The 24,216-nt window shown below is 41.1% G+C and overlaps 1 protein-coding gene across 1 annotated transcript in view; it reads right to left on the bottom strand.

The window, feature by feature from the left end:
* Positions 1–22,772, bottom strand: part of LOC106912969 (inactive phospholipase C-like protein 2) — a 36,231-nt gene extending 13,459 nt beyond the window's left edge. Inside the window, exons 1-5 of the mRNA XM_088010158.1 lie at positions 22,457–22,772; positions 2,068–2,169; positions 1,735–1,884; positions 1,384–1,544; positions 91–559 (exon numbers count right to left, since the gene is read on the bottom strand). Coding sequence (XP_087866284.1) covers positions 91–559; positions 1,384–1,544; positions 1,735–1,884; positions 2,068–2,169; positions 22,457–22,720 — 1,146 coding nt within the window. The 5' untranslated portion in view covers positions 22,721–22,772. The remainder of the gene's footprint in view (positions 1–90; positions 560–1,383; positions 1,545–1,734; positions 1,885–2,067; positions 2,170–22,456) is intronic.
* Between the last annotated feature and the right edge of the window lie 1,444 nt (positions 22,773–24,216).

The raw sequence follows: 24,216 nt of genomic DNA, 5'->3' as shown, positions 1-24,216 counted from the left end.
TCTTAGAACAAGAGCTTGTCATCCAAGTAAAAGGAACATTTTTACATTTGACCCGTTTTCTGAATTTATGCATCGTTTCATGCTACCCACTTGTGCCACGCCCTGCTCAGCTTCTATGAACCTCATCAGGTCCTTTGCATCCAGGTACTCTTTGTTGCTGGAGAACTGCACCAGCAGAAAGTAGATCTCTGGACGGGTGCAAAAGTCATGGAAGACCTCAATGAACTCCTGCTTGGTCACTTGCTCCTTTCTCGCTGATGGCTTTTCGTTTTCGGCGTGGTCTTTAGAGCCCGATTCATTGCACGACGTAAGAGCGCCCGTCTTCTCCCGGAGTCTCTGGATCTCCTTAAACCTGTGCTCCACTTTACCGCTGCTCACTCCAGGATTCACACTTTGTACCAACTTAACAGCCGACTGCAAGGGAATCCCCTCCTCGATGACTTCCTGTTTATTTTGATCGGCGGCAGAGGAAAACAACTGCTCCAGCCAGCGAAGGCGAAGGCTGTCCTGACTGTTGGCCAGTATGTCAAGGGCGTGTCTGCCGTACTGCATCAGATACCTAGAAGCAGATAAGAGATGGAAGAGCGCCGATTATCTAACAGGACACATTACTTTGTTTTCAGGAAAACAAACGATTTCCCCCCACCCACAACTTTCCAAGAGACGCGTGGCTGAGAATTTGCTTGAATGCCAATCTTGATCAATGGCAGTGGCTTTTAAAACGGGCAAAATTCAGACGAATAGGCCAGTAGAGTAACCCACCAAAACTCCTGATTTGACCCAGTGGAAAAAGCAAGCTAAACCCTAGAACATGCAGCAGTATGCACATATCTTGAGTCGGTTCTCTAATGAGACTTTTTTTTTTTTAAACTCATTTCTGATATAGTTTACTCGATGAGACACAACCTACAGAGACTGTTCATCCACTGTAGATTGTCTTTTGTCCTTTCTGCCGACTACTTTCTGATTTCTCGAAAGATACAGTTCCTCCGACGTTCCGACATTTGTCCAATCACCTGAAGGTTTTGGGTCAAAAATTACTCATTTAGTTGGATTTAGTTCCCGATTTTAACCACCTTGACTAAAAGCCTTGTTCCATCTGAAAATAATCCCAGAGCATGATGCATTCACGGCCATATTTCGTTGTGGTTGTGGCATTTTTCTGGAGATGCTCAGTGGTGGTTTTGTGCCAAACTTTCCCTTTGGAATTCCATAATAAAAACTATTTGATACATTGAAGGTTCTGAAATGACTTTTTTCATTTCAGAACCTTCAAAGTCCACTGTATGTCTCACAGACCTTGAGGCTTACATAGTAAGTTTATCGATGAGTTTTGTACAGTTTAAGTGCCAAATCTGCTTTTAGTTGTACGTCTTGCCTTACCTTAGACCAGTCACCCAAATGTTCGCCACTTCAGCAGAGTTGGCCACCAGGTCCAAGCTCTCGTACATCTCTCCGTAGATGATGGAAAATGCACAGTCCTCCGAAATTTGCTCATAAACTCCACTGGTGCGGAAGGTTTCCGTGTTACGACCTGTCCGGACCTGGAATTTGTGATTCATAAAACCTCACGTCAGACGCCATATAAACCAAAATAACTGCTGCCCTCAAAAAGGTTGTAAATATCTCTGAAGCTTGAAAAACACTCAAAGGTCACGTATAAAGGAAAGGCCAGGGAGGGCTGCTCTGATGGTCCGATGATCTGCTGCTGCACTCTGAGCAAAACAAACTCACCTCGCGTATCGAGTCGAGAAAGATCCGCGCTTTGTCCGACTCCTTCTTGGACGGCTCCCAGAACAGAGCCTGCAGGCCCGCGTCCAGAAGGTAGTAACGCTGATATACACGAGAGTTGGGGCGGATTTTTTTCAGCTCGCTGCCTTCGACCTGGAAGACGGGACATGAAAGCGACCGTCACTCACATGAGCTCCCAAACTCTGTTGACAAGCTCTGTCGGGTGTTTGACAAAACAGAAAGCCCTTGATGCGTGTGTGAAACATTAAATATTTCATGTACAGTCGTGTAACTCTTGTTTATTTTTTTCGGAAGGTCACACAGTTGCAGACGCACCATGGAGTGGATACACCCGGCAGCGCTGCTGATCTTCTTCTCCGACAGGCTGCTGCTGAAGGACACAGTCTTCTTTTTCTCCCGACCGGCACGTGAGCCATCCTGAACAGGAAGGAGGGAGGGATGAAAGGATGGGACAAGCAGGGGAGGAGACATGGCAATAAGTTTATGAAAAATGTTTGCATAAACAGAGACATCAAGACAATCAGTCATTACTTTAAAGACTATTCCCATCCTATTTATGACATTTTTAAACCACGCAATGGAGTTCAAGGGATTAAAAACCACGAGCTTATATAAGCATACAGATTATTTGGCTTTCTCATGCCGGTCTGTTATTGTTTTTTTTGTTTTTTTCTAATGCCAAGCTAAAAGCCTTCATTTGCCCTTGCCCTTCAAAACTAGTCCATTAATCAAACCTGACTAGACGGGAGGCAGCAGGCCGCAGCATTCTAATTCTGCCCCATCCACGACGACGCTCAATCCGTTTATCCGGGCTCGCCATCACAGCTCGTCCTTTTGATTTATCGACTTATTAGACATCGCCCACGCAAAGAGCCCCGCGCTAACGGATAAGAACATGTAGTATGTGGGCAAAAATGATTTAATTGCGGCTGCATTTGTCCAGAAGTAATCAAATCAAAGTGCTAAGTAGAGTTAGTTTGAGACTGGATAAGCAGGGTAATGTAATTACATCGGGAGAGCAGGTAGGACGGGGTGTAGCAAAACACAGAACCGCTCTCTCACTGCAAAAATGTGGTTCACTAAGGCTTTTCGAAAGACCAAAATTTAAATAAAAAGGAACTAGAATCAGTTACATTCTGATTTGTATCACGTTTAGCGCTCCTACACATTCCCTTAAATGTTTTTCTTTTCCCCCTAAGTGGAACACCTGAAATTAGATGACATGTTTATATGCACTAAAAACTGTTGTTTTTCTGTCTTAGGTTAGTTAGGACTAGGAAATTTTTCATTTGCTAGATGCCAGCAAGTGACTTATCAAAAATATATATTTTAACCTCAATTCAGAAGCTGACAAATTTGCTAGAATGGTCCTTTTAAGCAATAATATTTTAGATACCTCCCTTAACCTTCCCATAATTAATTTGGTGAAATTTTGGCCCATTCTTCCTGACAAGAACTCAGAGGCGATCACACAGACTGAAATCTGCCAGAAAATGTTTAAGTTTCATTGCAATCAAGTTAATTCTTTGCTACATTTTGCTTTCCATGGATTCGGAGGGATGCAAAACATTGCAAGCGTTATGCCGACCCAGAAAAAGAAAAACAGTGACTTTTTTAATCTAAACATTTGGGTTACTCGACAAGTCGCCTGTTGACAATCTGACACGTCGCTCTACTTTTTGAGGAGGCGAACGAGACCAGCATAAATCAGCCTAATGCGTTTTCCTGTTTAGGGTAAACATCTGTGGACACTCGGCGGCACCCCCATCATCATCATAACTCTGGTTTCATTCAAATAAGGCTTCATATTCACCTCGAGAGCACTTGTGCCTTTCATGTAAAAACAAAAAAAAAAAAAGAAGACATGAGAGAGATGTTAATATGAAAGAAACATGAGGGGATATGAAAGGCTACAAGAGACAACAGATAAAAAGAGGAGAGGGGTGGGTCAGAGCCGCTTTTCATCTGAAGGACGTGAATTAAGATGAGAAGGACGAGACTCTTCTCCCCAAAACCCCCACACCCCCCAAAAAAAAAAAAACAGAGGGAACGGCAGCCCAGCAGCATCACTGATTCTCACACAGTTAATTGAACCTTTGCAAAGGAGAAGCGCTCCCAACATTTAGAGGGTTCAGTGTGACGACTGCACTCTAAATATATACCTGCCTGGGCCTTTAGGGTGTGATGGAGAGACAGGCTGGAGCTGAGGATCCCCTCTCCCTCCTCCACCCGCCAATTTAATTGTGGCGCGATGGAGAGGAGGAGGGATTTTGTCACTTTCCAACTCTCCGAACCCAAAACAAGCCTCGCATTAACACATTAGCAATGTGAAGCCACGGCCCGTAAACGAGCCGATGGGTTTTCAGCTCGTTAAAAATCCTGCCAGAGTGCCTCAGCAGCACTTCTAATTTCTGCTCTAAAGTAAGGGGCAAAAACAAAAGTACAAGAGTAATTTAAAGAGAAGTGTGAAAAGCTAATCGGGGTGATGCTCTGCAAGTTAGCCCCACTTAATTTTAACAAGTTAGCCCCACTTAATTTTAAACAAGATAATAATCGGAGGGAAAACTCCCATTCGAATTAAAATTACAAACCTCTACATAGTTTTTACGGCTCCACCACCATTCAAATTTTTTTTAATTTCTATTTTTTCATTTTTCAGTTCTGCATTGCTGGCAAGAGGGAGATTAAGGTCAGTTTTAATCCACGGCTCCTCTTCGCGTGCATTTTGAAGAACGCCACCTCTGTGGCTCCATTACCAAGCATTTGCTACCCAGCAGAAACGCAGCACAAGTAATTCCATCTCCGGTGGTGTCCAACCGTCTGACAAGTGGGTTACACACTGTCCTGCATTAATAAGTAATAGGATGAAAATCCTGCAGAGGTAAAGGATACGATTTCTAAACAAGCTGCCAAGATGTGAGCCGGCTTTGGGTATCAGTGTGCATCAACGCTACAAGAAGACGCCGTTTCCAAACCGCAATAATGTTCCATCATGCCGTTCTGCTTCAGGTCGAATCGATTACACGTTTCAGAATACAACTGTACGGAGCATAGGCGGGGATCCATTTCAGCCCCACCCCCACCTGTTGCCAGCAGGCAAAAAGAAAGCTTCTGCACCTTTGCCTTGGTTATTGTAAAGTCAAATTTGGTAGCTTGGAAATATTACATGGAGTAAAAATCATGGAGTTTGATGGATGTCAGGCAATTAGATCATTTAAATTCATTGGACTTAAAACAGATCCAGTTTACATGCATAAATGTGGTCAAACTAATCAGATTTAACCAATTTGATTTAGGTGTGATAAAATGCTATCTCGTTCAGCTTAAAAGATCCAACAAAGCACTGCCTGTACGCCACATTAAGGTAACACTACTTTCACTCTAGAGCTGGCAAGTTGGGAGCAGCATGTCTGATTCACACCCTTTTGCAAAACTAAATTAATTAATTAACCAGGTAATATGAACAGGCTGTACTATAAAGAGTATTGAATATCCTGTGCAATAAGCACTTAAAGACATGTGACAAAATTAGTGAGTGCCTATTCTAAAATTAGTTTTTCAGATCAAGAATAACTGAACTATCCTTTTCTAAACTTTTTGTTAACTGTGTGTATTATTGTGTAATACCGTATTTTTGACACAGGGTATATGTCCTGCTGACCCCATGTCTGCTGCACTTGGAAGTCAGGATTCAGTTATCAGACACGGCCCTTAATGGTAACCTCAGTTGACCTACAACTTTAAAAAAAAAAAAACAAAAAAAAAAAACATCCTGAAAGTGAGAAAGCTCAAACGCACGACACCGTCTCTTGGTCTGAATAAATTGCCCTCACTAGATGAGATTAAAGGTCAACCATTCCCCAGCAAGCAGTTTGAACAGAGTGAAATCATTTTTACTTTCCCACTTCAACGCGAAAGCAGAAGTTATAACAACAACAACAACAAAAAAAAACAACCAAGATCATTCTCCATTCACAGACATAACTCAGGTTTCATTCCCGCCCATTCTTTGTACGAGACGTCTGCATCACAGACGCTGTGTGTTTTCTCACACATGGCAAGACAAGCCTTCAAAACCGCTAGTGTGCTTCAAAACAGGAAGCAGCTCATCAGCCAGTCACACAGAGCTTCCTGTAACGCCACCGAGACCAGAGATGAGCGACAGCAGACGGGAGAGAAAGAGTATTAAAGAAAAAAAAAAAACTGTCATGCGAAACCCACTTTACTCTCAAATCTAGATATGGGTTTGGTTATTTATAGGTTTCACACTGAGCCCTGGCATGTGATGCAGAGCAAGTTCATAGCAACGGTTCCAAAAGCTCTTTTGTAAATTTTCAACACATGGATGTTGAACATATTCCATTTCTACCATTTATTGTTCAATATTTTTTCTCCTCGACAACATTTGATTTAGTAGTGAATATGATGCAAATGTACTTAGAAGGCATTTATTTAATTAAACACTTAACGAGTTCTTTGTTCATCCTGCATAATGACTGTTAATATCTTCATTTAAGTTCATTTTGTTCTCGGTGCTGCACATTTTAAAGCTGTGAATTTAATATAAATGTGAATAAAATTGCCGTGGCTTTAATAAACCCGCAGTAGAGCTGTACACAATATCATTCACAGCTGGTACAGTTGTCCTATTAAATTTTAAAGTAAAATTAATATTTTTGTTTATTTTCAGATAATTGTACAAATGTATATCTTTTTGGCTGTTTGTTACCTTTTTTATTTTGTTAGACGTTGCGTTTCTACTTATTTAAATTGCTAGGATATAGTACGCTAGCCACTATATGCTGGCATACTAGCTACTATATGCTAGTAAAATATGCTAGCAATATTTTACTAGCCTATTTTACAAGCTGAATAACACAGGATAACATTGTTCAAATTGTCTTTATTAAGTGCATTGCAAAGGAATGCAGCAGCCTTTTCTCTGCTGCTAAAATTATTTATACTTGTAGGAAACATTAAAATCCAGGGTTTAACTTTTGCTGTTTTTTGCCGTTTGTATAAAACATAAATTGGGCTGATTCCTTCTAGGCCACAAAAAAATATGTAATTACATTTTGAGATACAACCTCCTTGTAGACACAGAGACAAATCAAAAGTTGCAACTGAAAGCTAATTTGAATAAAGTTATGACAAACCCCAAAGGAAGTGGCCCACCAAAAGACAAATGTTGAAGTGAGTCATAAGATGGGACTGCCAGGAAAGCATTTCAAAGATTTTAGTTTTTCTACTGGTGTCGACTTTAGTCTTCCAAATGTTGGATTTTATCACATTTACTCTCACTGACCAATTTATACATCTGTTGAACCGATTCCTATCATTACAATCAACCCAGCGACTCGAGGACATTGGGCAACGTGGCGTGATGGAAACGACTTGCTGGTTGCGTTCATGCACGACTATCTCTCAGGTGTAGACAGAATGTCCCAGAAAACAGAAACTACCCAGCGGGGAGCAGTTGTGAGGACCAGAAATGCTTTGTAAATGTCAAAGGTCAAAGGAGGATGGGCATACGGGTGTAAGATAATAGAAAGGAAACAGCAGGGCAATTGGCCAGATCGTTACAAAAAAGTAATCCAGGATAGCATCTCTGCACAAAACAGCTCAGAAAACTTTCCGGCAACTTGTTGGATCCAACTCCTCGTGCGTCAATACAGCTAGGAAGAGAGAAGGGAGTTCAATAAAGTGGTTGATGAGCGTTTAAACAGAAAAAGATAGGAAACCTCAAAACAGAGGTAATCTGATGGCTGATTAATTTTAAAAAGCGCCCAGCAAATATCTGAAATTAGGTCGGAAAATACTAATACAGTCGTCGAACCGTAGTAGAGATGATGCCATCTGATAAGCACTCGCTCTCTGTGGGAGTTTCCTCCCACAGAAGCATCACTGTTAGTTCAATGGGTTACTCTAATCCGTCCTTGGGTACGAGCGTGTGTGAGTGGTTGGTTGCTCTGTGTGACTCTGTGTTGCCCTGTGATGTACCGGTCCAAGGTGTACCTCATCTCTCGCCTGATGGAGAAAGGTATACACATTTTGCCATGGGATGATAGTCAAACTCTAACACGGTGCAATATTTTAGCAACAGTGGGACTATTTATTTTTCTGTTAGAATAAAATCAATTCGATTGCGTTTGCTGAAATGTTCCTGTAAATGCAGTAACATTGTTTTACGTTTCATGCTCACCGGACATGGACATTAATGACCGTGCTATTCCCATTGCAGCATGAGACCGAGACACTGAACAGATGGACAAATGTCTAAATAAATGCAGTGCGTGAGAAATGGAAGAGAGACCGAGAGGCGCAGCTTATAGGATGCGGTCGTTACAAAGGAGAATGCGAGATTACAAACGCGTCACACAGAGAAAATTATGAGACATATACACAAAAGAGATTAGACTCCAGTTGGGAAAGTAAACTGCAGAGTATCTTTTGTGTGGAAAAAAAAATAAAAAAGGAGAAAAAAAAGATTCTCCCAATGCCTTCATTAGGCAGCTAACGGGCACGTAGAAGTTGCCTGACAAGGGCCTTTGTGTGCAACATGCTTGTATCACTAATTATAGCTTCTCAGAGTCAGCAGAACCAAGATGTGGGTCATTAGTGGGTGGCATCTTTGATCCACTAATTAAGACAAAAAGAGAGGGAAAGACAGTTGCTAGGTGAGAGCAGAGAACATCGGCGGGGATGTGAGAACAGCTCCGCCTGTGGCCTGGTGCGAGTTGTTTGTTTGACAGAAGATAACTGATTATTAACAACGCTGTTTATTTAAAGAGGCACTCAGCCGAGAGCGCAGCACCACCGACGGGGCGGGGGGTTGATTTTCCTTTGTTAGGAATAAAAGAGTGCATGTGAAAGAACTTTTTCGAAGCGACGCGCCAACGTCGACAACAAACGCCGCGGCAGAAACGTCTGCGCAGGATCATAATAAAACAGCTGAATTACACCAGACACTAAACAATAGGACAACCCTGAATCACGAGGAGCCAACTGCGGAGATGCTTAGCAACAGCAGCTAAGCTTTAGGTTATGTCACCAGTCAATCCTAATTGATTTACACTCGACGAGGGTTAATCTGGTGAAGAACAATCTTTTTTATTCACAGAGAAAATAATGGACAGAAAAAAACAACATCCTGCCACAACGGTCTTTCTTGGTCTTTACTTGTACTTGCATTTACCTTAAGAAGGGTGAATATACTTGGGGCTATAAAAACTTAGAAATACTGAATGTAGAAATTATGTAGCCAAGCTTTTCACCATTGTTTATGCAAATACAGAATTTTAAAAGCCCTACTCCAAGACAAAAAAGAGGACAAAGGGAAATAACAATAAAAGAGTAGCATACACAGATGATGACACATAGCCTGGTTCCACAGAGTTCATATGGACGTTAGGCGTAAGGCAGACAGTTTGGCGTTTTATTTTGAACGGAAGCGATCGTTCACCAGTATCGTCACTTTCTCCGGTTGAAGTCTTGGTTTAGAGCCAAACGACGTATTGCTGCGGGGAAACTCACTGCAGTCGGATTCACTGAGTTCGAGCGGTGTGCCAGATGCTGTCCAGAAAAACGTTTTCAAAGCTCCACTAATGGTGTGTGATTAAACCTTCATGGTTAAAACAGAGATTGTTTATGTGGAGAAAAGTGAGGCTTGCACAACCGCTGCACAGCCACCCAATATCAAACAGGTCAAGGATTGACAAGCTCCAGGGTTTACGAGACGGCATCCTGCGTGTTTAGACATTCCCTCTGCTTCGCAAACCCAAGTCAAATGAACGTTTCGTTAAAATTGTTCTGAAAAAAACTTGAAGAGGTAATGATGCCATTGGTCGGAATAAGGCAATGTCTGCGAGTTGAGGCAGTCCCTTGAGGCTGTAATGCTGCTACAAATGTCAAAATTACACTGCATTGGCCAATAAAGATTTGACAAAATCCAGGTAAAAATCAGAGCAGAAGTTACAGAAATATAGTGTTTCAAATTTCAGATTTTATTATAAGTGTTCACTTTCTTTTGAAGCAAGCTACAGACAGATAATTTTCCATCACAGAGTACTTTTTAATCCCTCTGCACAGTGCCGGACTGTTGGGTTTCCAATGTACTGCTTTGAAACCACATCTGCCTTGACTTCCTCTTTCTCACTGGATAAACTGCCTTCACTTTTGAAGATGGTTTACGAACGCAAAGACTTTGATACATCACTGTGCTACGTCCCTAGGGATGTGTTGACATGTTTTATACTTTGTGCATGCAAAGGTCTCCAGGACAACAACTTTTAAAGTCTGCACCAGAGGGAGTTAGACTTTCCCTGGAGATCCGCCCTGAAACGGTGTTTTTTTTGGCAGTATGAGGTTTGCGTTCGTTTGCATCCTTAAAGTATTTTGATTAATGAGTATCAAGAGAGAAAACCTCTTAAAATAGGAAGAGCAAAAGAAAAGCAAAAATCATTGACCATTTACAGTTTGCTGAACCTTTCAGAAGAGACGGGAACCAAAAGTGAGTGCTTCACAGAAAGTGGCAAAAACACAAGCAGTAGGAGAAGTAATATGAAGGTACAAGTCTGTCATACTGTCATATCTTCACGGATAAGCAATATCATAAGAAGTTTCGTTCTTACATTTTTTAATACTTAAGCGTTTTATTAAAACCGTGCTGAAATGCAGCTGCAAGACAATTCAGTACTTTAGAATAGTTTGCTCTGCTGGAAAGAACAGCAGACTGATCACATAAAGCCCAGCGCACAAGAAATGAAAAGGATTGACTGCCTGTTCACCTGCATCCTCTCTGATTCCCCCTTAAACTACTTTACAAAAACACACTGGTCTGCCCGCTCTCTTACTGCGTGCAACTGTCGGATTGAGCTGCAGGATATTACACAAACTGGAATTGCACATCTTTTTCGGCAACAAATGCCAAGCTTGGGGTGGAACACAGCAGGAGGGCCATTTCTATCAAAGCTGACTTAATTGCACAGCAGTCACACCTTTACTTTACTGGGGAAAAGAGTTGTTCAAAAAGCAAAAGTAAACAGAAAAAGTATATAAAAAAATTGCATTAGATTTCAGTTTAAAGCTCCAACAGTGTTATTCTTTGGTTTCTAAACTGTCTGTCATTAATATTGTTCCTGATGCTTAACGTTTTTTTTTTTATTTTTATGAGATACCAGAGAAAGTGTTAGAGCGTCTGCTCTTTTTATCTGTCTGTGCCCCTCCCTCACCTGTTGCTGCACGCTGTTCTTTAAGTGTGCAGTTTAGAGATATTCCCAGTTACTAAAAAAAGAAATAAAAATGTAATAACTGGAAATTAAATACCTATTACCTATGACTCTAAATAAGCTAAGGCCCTTTTACAAACACACTTGATAAGCTATGAGCAGCATGTCTGTAATGCAGGTGACTGCAGGATAACTGCTCAGGCAACTTATAATGACTAACTGCTATAACTAACATGTTGGCAAAACTATAAATTATATTTTTCTTCATTTTAAATGAAAGCAGTAGATTTTGTTGTGCAGCTTTATTTGCATTTTTTTTGTCATTGAAGATACCATGAGTATATCCTATGACATGAAAAAAAATATATACATGTCAAGCTATGACTAACTACAACTTGTCACACTAGTTGCCGTTTGAACAGCAGGTCCTGGAGTTTCTGGTGATATGTACAAGAAGTCCTGAAAATACCACTTGGCGGGGGGGCATTTCAACCACATCTCCTAATAAGACACCTTGGATGATACACGATGTCCAGCCACTCCTCAGACGCCATAATACTGTCAAGTGGCAAAGTTACAGAGGACAGCCAGAGAGACATCTTGGGAGAAGGTATGAAAGCAGCCAAGGAGGAAGTGTTACATCACAACTACAACTTAACTACACCATGTCAAAGTCAACTTTTATTTATTTATTTTGTACTTAAAAGAGAAGATGCATTAAAGCTCTGCAATGCAAGAAGAATAAAATATTTGACTGGAGTAGTTAAGAAAAAGAAAAGGGAAAAAAACAGAATATGCAAAAGGAGAAAAATAAAATAAGAAATAGAAATACTTAAAACGCTGTATTTAATTTTAGATTTGGGAATATAGAAGCACTTTAAAGAAAAGTCTAAAGATTATGACCAGCTCTTATATGGATCTGTTCAGGGGATCGGACATAGAAGGTCCCCTTAAGTTTCTGACTGGATCTCAGAGCAGCTGGTTCTTTGATCCTTGTGTTCTTGCGAATGTACAGCCTTTCAGAAGAAAGAGTGTACTTCTTATATTTAGAAGATACTCTAAATATAACAGGTTGAAACCATTAAGAACCTTAAAAACCAGTTGGACATTTTTCTTTTTAGATCAAATCCTGTGCAGAAGGGGGTGCCAGTGGAGGGAATCCCGAACTGCAGTCATACGTTTCCGTTTTCTAGTTCCTGCTTTTGTAAAACCTGCAACTGATTAAGGCATGACTGCCTTAAAATGACATAGAGAATTACAATAATCTAGGAGAGCTGAATAGAAGCATGGATCAATCTTTTAAAAGTCTTAAGAAAAGAAGGCTTTAGTTTAAAGAGTGGTAGCTGAAAAAAAAAACAGATTTGTTTTATGAATTTCAAGATGCAGTCAAATAATAACTCCAGATTCCTGATAGAAGACTAATTGTTAAACACAAAGGACTCAAGCATGAGACTGAAAAGAGTTGTTCTCCTAAATACCATAACCTAAGGTTTAGCTTTGCTGAGATGGAAGTTGGGAGTTCATCCAAGCATTTAGATCAGCAAGACAGTCCAAAAGCCAGCTTCAAAGAGTAACTTTTTAATTTTTTTTTAGAAGTGCATAGATAGATTTGAATGACAAACCATAGGTGCAACATATGAGGGAAATAACTGTGGCTCTACGATGGATCCTTGAGGAACTCTACAAGTTTGGGGTGCTGCGCCTGAGGAATAAGCATCTATCTGTACCGACAGGCTTCCTATTCCTTTAAACCACTGTAAAGTGGTTCCATTAATGCCCACACAAAGCTCAAGCCTTGATAAAAGGATACAATGATACAGTATAAAACATGGCACTTAGTTCTAAAAGTGTCAAACAAGCAGGGCTTCCACAATTAACAGTTATAATAAGGTCATTAACAACCCTTTTCATTTGGAAAAAAAAAAAAAAAAAAACAGAGCTTAGAAATAAGTAAAATCTTACAAGGCTGTCATACAATTGTTAAAGTTGGTGTTGGGATTTACACTTTTTTTTTTTAAGCATAAACACCTGACACTTTTCGTGTGATTTAAGTGGGGCTGTTGCAGCAATAAGTAACTGAGTGAAACAAGCCACGCTCAAAATCATTTCCCATAATCTCGGTATCCCTCCAAAGCTGTCCATCCGTAATCTTAATGACTACAGGTCAACTGCAGTCATGGCAGTTCTCATGAAACGCTTAGCGGATAAACACACATCATGGCTAAACATTAAAGTGTACAAAAAAAATAAATAAATAAAATCACCGAAGCTCTTCATACCGAGCCACCTCAAACTCCCAGAAGGCTTTGCTGCAGTACTCCTCACAGTCATTAACTTTGTCTGAGGATCAAGACATGAATCAAAATAATAAGCCGGAGCCAAAAAGTTGACTCCGCCGCCTCACCTTTCTCAATTATTCTAACGCCGCGCCGCAACATCGACTGACCCGAAATGCTCCAAACACGTGCATGACGATGCCATAGAGTCACAGAGGAATGCGAAGAATCAGGTTGTAGAGACTAAGGTCAGAGATCGACAGCTGGCTTCCAGGCAAACAATCTGATGAACTAATGACCCGTCAGCAGAGCGCTCTCTCAAACTTTAAATTTCCTGAAGTTCTGTGATCAGAGAACCTCTAGTGATTCATGAATAAGGATTGCTGGTAAAAAAAAAAAAAAAAAAACCTGCTAGAGTGGCCGGCTTCAAAACAAGAAATATTCAGATTAACAGCTGATAAACATCTCGACCTGTCTGATGCCTTTCCTGGAAGATCTCTCCAGCACTTCATGCGTTCAAAGGTAATGTTAAAGATTTAGCTCAGCAAACACATTTCCCCCCCGACCCTCTGCAAGACGATCTAGGAGGAAGGAATAGTTTGGGTTCTTTTGAAGAGTGGGCCCGTTATCAATAGTTAGCGTGTAGCCTGCAGTCGGCGTCTATCTGAATGACCTCAGTGAAGAAAAAAAACATTAGTTCTCTTTGGAGAGTTGACCCAACACAATGTCAGACAGAGGTCACTTTCAAAGAGGATTAGTGCAATCTTTTACACAACTGGAGTCTCTCAGGTCTCTCCCTTGTTCATATGAATATTTATTTTATAAATCTGACGGTATGTGCAGTCAAATATTTAAATATTTAGAGTCAAGTTGTTGTCCAAACAGGGTTAGCAAGGTCAGACAAGTTTAGCCCAAAATGTTCCAAAAAAAAAAAAAAAAAAAAAAAAAAAAAGCGTTATACTTCCCCAGTGTTATATTTTGCCACATTACAAGTTCCGGTTTATTTTCAATTCACTTCAAATTAGTTTATTTATCTAGCTCTACACTTGCAGCACGTCCCATCTCAAGGCACCTCACTGAAGAAGTCATTTCGATCCAATCAGACATGCATTCCAACGCATCTCAATTGTCAGACAGTGCAGTTAAGTTTGGTTCATTATTCAAACTGGTTCAAAAGCTTTTTATCTAACGAACCCCAGCAGATTTCATTGAGTCATTGACCTGCGGTCTTCACTCTTAAGCTTGCATGTAGAGATGGTGGAGAAGAAGAAACCTCAAGCAGAACCTGGTTCAGTGTGAGTGGCCATCTGTCACGACTGACTTGGGGTTTAAAATGGGGCTATCATGAGATTGACCAACACAAAGTAGAGAATAATTCTAAAGAAAATTAAAAAAAAAAGGTGTAATATACATTTGGATTCAGCCTCCCTAAGTGTATATACACCCTGTCAAATTACCTGTTGTTGCAGTAACAGCTGGAAGTCATCTGGGGTCTGTCTCTTCCAGCTCTTGCACTTATAGAAACTGACACTGTTGCCCATTCTTCTTTGCAAAAATAGCACATGCTCAGTCAGACTGACAGAATAGGGTCCGTCAGTCTGAACATCTCATTTCAAATATGGGCACAGATCCTCAATTGGATTTAATTCTGGGCTTTGATTGAGGAAACTTTCATAAATTAATTAATATGACTTGACTTAGGTCGCATTATGTCCGAAAAACATGTAATTGCAAAACTGCTGGTGATATCACATGATGGGGGGGGGGGATCTATTTTTTTTCAGTTCTTTTATTTCAACATTAATTGTCCTCACCACTCTCATCTGAAATATAACAAAAATAATGCAATGTGTGATTCTGACATTACACACACACCAATAAAGGCAAATGTCACTAATTCATCCTGAGGTGGTGTGTTCAGGGATAATCGGCAATGTTAATGCTCCACCACATGCAGCATTTTGAAAACAGTCCAAAACAATGAAAATGATGGTCTCATCGCAAGCTTCATTTCCTGTGTCCATTCTGTTGTCAGCGGTGGTTTTCTTCTTTTCCGTAAAGGCCAGATCTGAGGAGGAATTAAATAATTCGTGTTCACTAATGTTCACCAATAAAACCGCCCGAGTTATTCAGAGGACACTAAATCCAATCATGTTCTACTCCGCGTCACACCGTCACAGATGTTCTGCACGTGTTTGTGCAAAAAATTGAAAAGGTTCGAGAGGCGTGAAAGCCTACACAGTGGCAGCGGAGCGGGTAGATTCTAGAACTTCAAATGAGCTCATCTAAATGAGTGAGTGACACATGCGCTCAGCCTTCAGATAAAGGTAGAAGAGGAAGCGGTGTGGTCAGGTCAGTCTGCTCGGGGTACGGCAATTATGAGCTACAGAAACTGCGGCGAGCGTGTAGTCTCAACTGCTGTCTGCGACGATAAGGCCCGGCCCTCGTGGTGAGCAGAGCAGCAGATGCTCTTTAACGCTCCGACCCTTTGATGCCCCATGTGGACACGTACGCACGATCGCTAACACATGCAACAATGCAGTGAAGCAAGTAAAACAAACAAAACAAAAATCAAAGGGTTGGTTTCAAAAGGTCATCTTCTAAAGGGAGCTAACCACAGTTTTTGCTGATGAGCGTCACGGATGCATTGGCGGACATCAAGAACAGACAGTCAAAGTGGTGATCAAAGCGCCAAGAGAGATTTGACTTTTGCAGAGAACAGAACAGGAGATAACCATGTACAGACTGCATAATCAGAGATGTTATGAATATAAAAAGTGCCTAATATGAGTAAAGTACACCTGTCTTTGGCAATTCAACTTAGCTATAATTACATTGTATAAACCATTTAGATCTGTGGTATTAGACAGAATGTACTTTCTCCTCTTAGAAAATAAATAACTCTTGTTATGAGTTGCAGCATTAAGTCCCTCTGATGTCTACAGAGAGTAAAAGAACATCTGGGAAGAGGTCCCAGTAAGTTCTAATTCAATAAAACAAATTATATAGTTAAAAATCTTCCACGGAGCCAAAAAAGAAATGGACCCCCAGGTCTTTGGCACTGTCGTGTTTCTGAGGAAGTGACTGTGGTGATTCACATCCTGTAGAGCTGCCCTGAAGTCACTTTTTGTTTCCCCACACATCTGAATTTTGGAATTCATTTTAAAGATCGCAATCATAGACGATTCGGATTTTATACAAACACAAATGATTGGCATTTAAAGAGCAAAAAAAGTACCAAAAGGAGATAAAGATGCTTTTAAAACCATGCTTTTAAATAAGGTTGTGACACAAAATGTTATGATATGAAGATACCATGATACTTTGTGAAAGAGAACTGATGAGTGAAGCATCAGGTGGCGGACGGCATCGCTTTTTGTTTGATAATTTTTGCAACTTAAGCCAGCTCAAAACAAAAAGATTCATAGATTTTCTTCTGATGAACTATGCCCATCTTTCCATTTCAAGTTTGTTATTGGACCCTGCAAGAGAACGATGGGTAAAAAAATATGGATTTACATAGCTAGTTAGCTTCCGCTACCTCTGAGAAGTACATATCTAGTTCTGCAGAACTAGATAAAAAAATAAGCTAACACTTTATTTGACGGGGTGTGCATAAGACTGACACGCCACTGCCATAAACGTGACATAACACCTGTCATGAACATGAAAGAGTCTTTGTGAATATTTACAACTGCTGACATGAAGTGTCATTTGGTAAATTATGACAATTTTAATGCAAAGTTGCATTGAAACATGTATGAAAAGTCCATTAAAAGTGTCAAGTTTGCATTATTTGAGTAAATAATGACACTTTTAATACAACATTGCATTAAAACTTGTATCAAAAGCCCATTAAAAATGTCAACTTTTCATTAGAAGTGTCATTATTTACCAAACGACACTTCATATGACAACAGTCGTACACATTCATGAAGACTTCTTCGTTTTCACGACAGGTCCACAGATTTCAAACTGTGGAGATTCCTAGTGTTGTTCAAAATCTGCAAGTGCAATTATTGTGAGTAAGCTCAAGCTAATGTTATAAGCTCTATAAGGGAACAAGAGTGCTTTAACCCTAAAATCCGGCATACATTTGAGGCTCTTTTAGTGAAGAAAGCAGCTCTTCAGTTGCTTTGTGTCGACTAGAGGTGACAAATCAAGCAGGTGAAATCACTGGGATTGGAAAGCAGCACAAGATCAAAAGACAATGACTGTTTGACGTTTTTCTGTTTTAAACGTTAAAGCACACCTGTGCCAAGTTAAGCCTCATCAGTTGTATTTCCTCCTAAAAAAAAAAAAAAAAAAAAACTACCCTTGGCTGAAGTCCAGGGATCCGTTCGGTCTTGTCAAACAGATGAACAAGCCGTTCAGTTAGTATGAAATGGAGGTAAATGAAGCATGGCGCCACAGTTGCAGTTTTGTTTTGGGTTTAGATTTCCCAGGGCAGCTGATCACACGCGGCAACGTAGAATCACTACAATGCACAATAAAGCTGGAAGGGCGTCTCACTTCAAAATAACCTCGTCATTAGTGGGACTGAGAAGCCCCCATTTTTATTGCAGACCTTTCATAAAACATACTGATTTAAGAAAAGTCTAAGCTTCGAGTGTTTCAGACAGACACTTAAGATGCCAACAACACTATGAACTTACTGAAGAAACCCCCACCATTTTCACATCCTTTTTGTTGCTACATTTTGGACACTCGGTAGAGAAGAAGAGAATGTGGTAAACAAGATGTAAACAATTTGAAAGAAGTGTAAGAAGAATACTACGAGTGGCTAACCATTTTCACAATATTAGCTTAGTGGTGCCAAAGTTCAGTCCTTAGGCTCTCTTGGATCTTCTAGATGCACTCCATGTCAACACATCTGTATCAAATGGCTAAAGTCCCTCACCAGCACGTCATTCACCTCTCCAGAGGCCTTGTATTGAACCACTTTTTTGATTCTGCCTTGTTAGTGAAGGAATCGCAGCTAGAAGTTGGAGGATAGCAGCTCTCAGGGGCTGGAGTTGCCTCGGGCACACCTGGCTTAGCTTGATTTTGTTTGCATCTTTTAGTGCACAACTATTGCAGAAAACAGACTCCCAGATCTTAAGTCTTACCTCCAATAAATTAGAATTACTAATAATCCTGAAGCAAATCTCCCAGGTTCATGTGGGGAAAACGGCACATTTATGCGAGCACCCCAAAGGCCAAACTTGAGCAATTCGCTGCACCACTTCACTTCACTACAGTGTTTACTTAAAGAAACGTCCTGAAGGTTTATGGCAACAACAAAAAAATGCTAGTTTTATTAAAATGTTTAATTTAGATAAACAGGGGGGAGGCTGCTATATCAATAACAGCAGCATTTCCTCTTCGCTGCAGGACAATAAGCAGGGAGCCTGACTCCCTCCCCGTCTCTTACTCACTCCAGTTAAAACAGTTTAAGGCAGGGCTTGAAATGAAACTGCTATCATCCCCAGGATTTGTGCTGACACCTTGCCTTCAGTGAATGCTTCCCCCTTCAGGCTGGAGAACAGGCACAGACGCAAAATGCTTCTTCACCATCAGACATGCATATATAATACAGGCCACACATATGGCACCCCAGAATTATATATATTAAAAAACATGTTAAAAGTAGATTATTGCAGTGGCAAAATCTCACACTAAAGAATTTAGAAGTGAATCATCATCAGCAACCCTGCACTTAATAATTTGTGCAGCTGTACGGTACTCGGTTTGCTCCAGTAATTTATGTTGTTGGACCGTTCAGAAGGAAATATCTTTGAAGACCATCCCAGGTTCTCCCTTATCCTCACTCTCCCTCTTCAACTCCTCACACTTTAATTGAATTTAGACCGAGAGATCCAGAAGGCCATACAGGCTGATTTAGTTTCCGATTAAAAGATTTGTGTTGACTGTTGACCCAACCATATGCGTCTGATTATTCCGCTGCCGAAGCCTATAAAATATCCAAGCACTTCAAAAGTGTCATGAATCCAAGTACTCTGACAAGCCTCCCATGGCCTCTGGAAGAAAAACTATCCATCGGCATCACAGATATCCCACAGCGCTCGGACGGCATGAGGTGTTTTTCCACGCACTCGTCTTTTCTTTCGCCCCAAATCCACGCTGGAGTTCTTGTCGCCAAAAATCTTAATTGAAGTCTCATCAGAACAAAGCACACAGTTCCAGTTAAGATCTCAGAGTTTTGCAAACTCTACGAATTTGCGTCTGATTTCCCGACAGAAAACTGCCCCCCACCCCTGTCATTGTTGAAGAAAAGAAAAATACAAGCTTTAAACTTGAGAGAGAAGTAGAGGCACCATCCGAGACTTCTGGAATGCCAATTTGCCGTTTTAAGTGGAATGAAAAGCACACAGAGACATTAAACGGAAAGCCTGTTGGTGTCTCTTGGCAGGACAAATGAGGATTTTTTTTTTTATTCCCCCTTCTGATAATTTATTACAAGAAAGGTCAGAACAAATGGGTATCTTTATTAGGAAGAGAGGTGAACGACTGATATCTACATCTCAGATGAACTTGAAATGTACTTAACCTAAATGGCTGTCTTTTTCTGCATCTCCTCCACGCAAATGAAGGAGACAGAAACCTCCCCTCCCCAAAAGGAAAATTAGAGGACAGGGCGCGATACAGACTAATGAAATACTCTCATTAACTTTGCCAACAGGACCAGGAAGACACAAGCGCACACAGCGGAAACAAAGCCTGAAGTCCTGTGAAAAACCCATTCTGGAATGTCACATTTCCTGTTTATCAACCCAACATACCACCCCGCAGTAAAGCATTGAAGAATCTTGACTGTGACCTTAAGAGTATTGCAGCAAAGCAGACACCCATGCTATTATGTGGACAAACTGGATTAATAACGTCTAACATTACGAGGATGAGCTACAATCATGAAAATCTGCATGTTCTGACATGTTTGGGGTGATCGTAGCATCACGCAAACCATTGATCTGATTTGGTTAATGACGTCCGAGTCGTGACAAAAAAGCCTTGGATAGATTTAGGTCTGGAGTTTGACTAGGCCACCTTGGAAACCCATACATTTCATGCAAATCATTCCACAGCAGCTCTACGTGTATCCTTAAGTGTCGGTTTCCTGCTGGAAGGTGAACCCCCTGCTCCAGTCGAATCATTTTTGCCAAACACGTCCACCGAACCCACATTTGCCAAGCGACGCAAAAAAGAAGACGGCAAAGCAGGCGCCGCGTTTTGATCGGCCCCGTTCTTTGTGAGTCACCACACAGTGGTACTCTAAAGTCGTTGAAACATCAGACGGGACACCGCATATCAGACTCCTCACCGGGAGTTGCTTAAACACCACTCTCGGCGCCGTGTGAGGCTCCAGAAACTTCAGTCCATTTCAGACTGTTCGTGTTAGGAGCCGGCTGCGGCAGAGGAGCGTCTACGAGAGCAGGCCTGTGTGTGGGCAAAGAGGTGAGAAACATTTGTCTGATTTTATGTGCATGCATGTGTATGCGCTCCAGGGAAAGTGATTTGTCACCACCAACTGCTCATGGCTTAATAGCAATATTGCAACACAAACTGTACGAGGAAATTGGCCAACGGGTCCCGCTTCCTGTCTTGCTGAGTCAGAGCCAATCACTCAGGCACACACACACACTCGCATATATCCACACAGAGTAAGAGAGAGGGAGAGATGATGGCATGTTCAAATAATCATGTCTTTGCAGGCAGCAGCCCTTCAGACGGGCTACAGCTGGAGATCCTTAAGACCTCCCACATGCCCCCTGGGGGACCAAAACAGTAAAAGGCAAAGTCAGGGAATGAGGTATCGATTAGTGGATATTGATATGGCAATACATTAAAGGTTAATATCATTCAAAAGCAACGGTGCGCGAAGAATGTGGATATTTATGTTTAAATAAAGTTCACTGTTTAACTGTGAACTGAAGAGGGGAGAAAAGAAATGTAATTTCTCACTTCAATCAAAATGGACTGTGGATGACTTCACTTTTCAGTTCAGCACGGTCAGCCAAATCCGTGCTTATGAGCAGAAATACCTGCCGTCTAATAATATATGCAAAAGCATTCATGCCCTTTAAACATTGTTAAACTTATTCACGTCACAACCAGAAACTTTGATGTCTTCTGTAGAATGTCTATGTGATAAACTAACAACACGTAGTAAGAAAGATACGCTGAAGAAAAATTATGCGCGGGTTTGTACGAAGCAGCCCCAGTCAACACTCTTTCAGAAATTGCAAGCTGTGGGTCATCTGGAGTTGAACTCTACCCATTTGTCTCTGCAAAAAATACATCAGTCTTCTGACAGAAGAGTAAAGACAAGCACCCCCACAGCATGATGCTGCCACCACTATGTTTTATATTTTACCACACAAAGTAAAGACCAAAAAGCTAAATCATGGTCTTATCAGACCAGAATACCTTTTAACACATTTGCAGTGTCCACGGGTATGGTTTGTGGTGACTAGCATAGTATTAATATGGTTTTATTTTTTTATTTTTTTATTACAAGTTATATTAAATACAAGGTGGACTCTATTTTCTATGTTTGCCCGTCACAAAATCATACTCAAATACACTCAAGTTAGTGGTTGTAATAAGACAAAATGTAAAAAAAAAAAAAAAAAAAAAAAAAGTTTCACTTTTGCAAGGCATTGTGTAAACTACTTTGGAATCTTAAGTACGTTTAGCTTTTAAAATGACACATTTGGCTGTTTGAGAATATGATCATTCATCACTTTCCACATTTAGCGTCACATTTCTGGACCTGTTCAGCAGAATTTTGAGAATTTTCTCAAGAGCAGCCGGCACATGTGCAGAGATGGTGTGACTGATTATTCTGCTGGTTGACATGCAAAGAAAAAAAAAAAAAGCTGACGGCAGGCCCGTTCACTGAATAACAACAGTAGTGGTCGTATCTCGGGTTGGATGAAAGATGTGTGTAATGAAACGCATCTGTCTAATATTACTCAATGGGTTCTTCCAATCTAACTTTGTTTTTCATTTCGTGGTATTTTCCCATGAAGACAACCTTCCTGCATGGCTTCTGTTGAAGATGCATCTACAATAAATCCTGTATTTGGGTGGCATGTACGCCTGCCGGTTATTAGAATCTATTCGGGGATTGCTCTGTATTTTTCCATAAACATCTGTGCTTAAAAGAGCCGCTTCCTCCAAACCGAAGTGATGACCTACCTTGATCAGACTGCTGCGTCGAGGGATCGCCGATTTGAGAGCCGACTCCGAGCCCGGGTTCTCCCACGTCGGGGACTCGCAGCCGGATTCGTTCTGGACCCGTTTGACGGTGTCCGGCGCGCTGCAGCTTCCGTTTGACACGGGCTCTCCTCCCCGGTGCGCCTCCACGCTCATTCCGGCGCTGGCCCCGCCGCACGCCGCTCTCCAGCCTGCAGCAACCGGTGGGCCGACGTCGTTCTTCTTATGTGACCCGAATTCAGACATGGAGACACTTTCTTTTAATTGTTTTCTTTATGTCGCTTCTCATAGGAGGTAACGGGGATCCCCAAGCAGCGGCTTCGCACACAGACGCAGGCGTGCCATCGTGTGAAGTGAACGAATCGGCGACAGTGTAGCACCAAAAGGACAGGAAACTTCTCTTTCTCTCTCTCTGCCCCCCCTGTCAGTCTGTTTCTCTCGCTCCTTCTCCCTCCCTCTCTTTCTCTCTAACTGAAAGGTGGGGGGAGGCGACCAAAGCTGGGGCGACAGCAACAGCTAAAAGCGACACACCTTCCAGTCCGTCACCATCAAACATTCCTCACATCTCCGTCACAGCTGGGCGTGCGCCTGCGTAAAGAGAATTTAAACAGCTCGGGGGCTCGATCTGCCTCTCTCTCTCTCTCTCTCTCTCTCCAGCTGGGCGTTAAAAACCCCTCAACGCTGTCTGGAGCAAGAAGATGATGTCGACGACTTTTTCAATTCGCCCTTCTCCTCTGCTTCAATCAGGCTTCTTTGGATGGACTGCCTGAGGGCGAGAGAAAGCTCATCATCTGGGACAATGCCGATGTTGCTTCATAGTTGCTTACGTGTTTTATTCGTACAAGTCATGTTTTTATTTGTCTATAAATAATAATAATAAAAAAAGCTACGTGTGCATCTAAAAAAAAGTGGAATATCATGGAAAAGTTCTTTAATTGCCATCATGAAAAAAAAAAATAGATAGATCTATCCAAAAGATATTATATAAAAAGACAATGGTTATTGCATAGATAGCTACCGGGAGAACTTCCCTTTGCACCCAGTTTTAAACACACCTCACCTCTTCCCACCAAAAAAGAAATAATAATAAAGAAAACGCTGTTTTAAGTTTTCATTAGGTTTGCACTGGAGCGTGCATGTGTTCTGGAAGAAAATCTTATTCATCCATCCATAGGACCTGGAGACTAAGCTGGTGTGGATATAATATTTCCTGTGCAGAAAATAAGGAAAGAAAAAGAATGAGAAATGACCTTTGCAGAGAATACATCTTCACCCACCGGTTGGCAGCATTGTTTGCCTGTTTTTTGTTTTTTTTGTTTTTGCTGACAATGAGAATAAACTCCTATAGCTCTTTGACCAAACTGTAAAACTATACCACTGAATTTACTTCAAAATTGCGATGCGGTCCACTGTTTGGACATCATTATTAATCAATTGTCAGTGAGATAGCTTTTTTTCTTGAAATCTTTCAGCTGAACTTTCTAATTTGCACCGTATGAACACAAACAGACAGAATGTTAATGCCCTAATTTTGACTCTGCCAGACTGTGGGGCTCTGCAGAAGAAACACAATCTCTTATTTTGACAATCGTAACACTTGGACAAATTAGGCTCAACAACACCAGCGAGACGTTGTTTTTCAGGGCCATTACGGAATTTTGAAATACCGAATCTTAATTTGAAGAGAAGATATTCTCTCCTCATTTCATCATCAGGTTCACGTTTACATGAAATAACTGTAA

The sequence above is a fragment of the Poecilia mexicana genome, unplaced genomic scaffold (assembly GCF_051168715.1).
Source record: "Poecilia mexicana isolate PSO_F unplaced genomic scaffold, ASM5116871v1 scaffold_11, whole genome shotgun sequence".
Classification (NCBI taxonomy): domain Eukaryota; kingdom Metazoa; phylum Chordata; class Actinopteri; order Cyprinodontiformes; family Poeciliidae; genus Poecilia; species Poecilia mexicana.
This window is presented reverse-complemented; position numbering and strand designations above follow the sequence as displayed.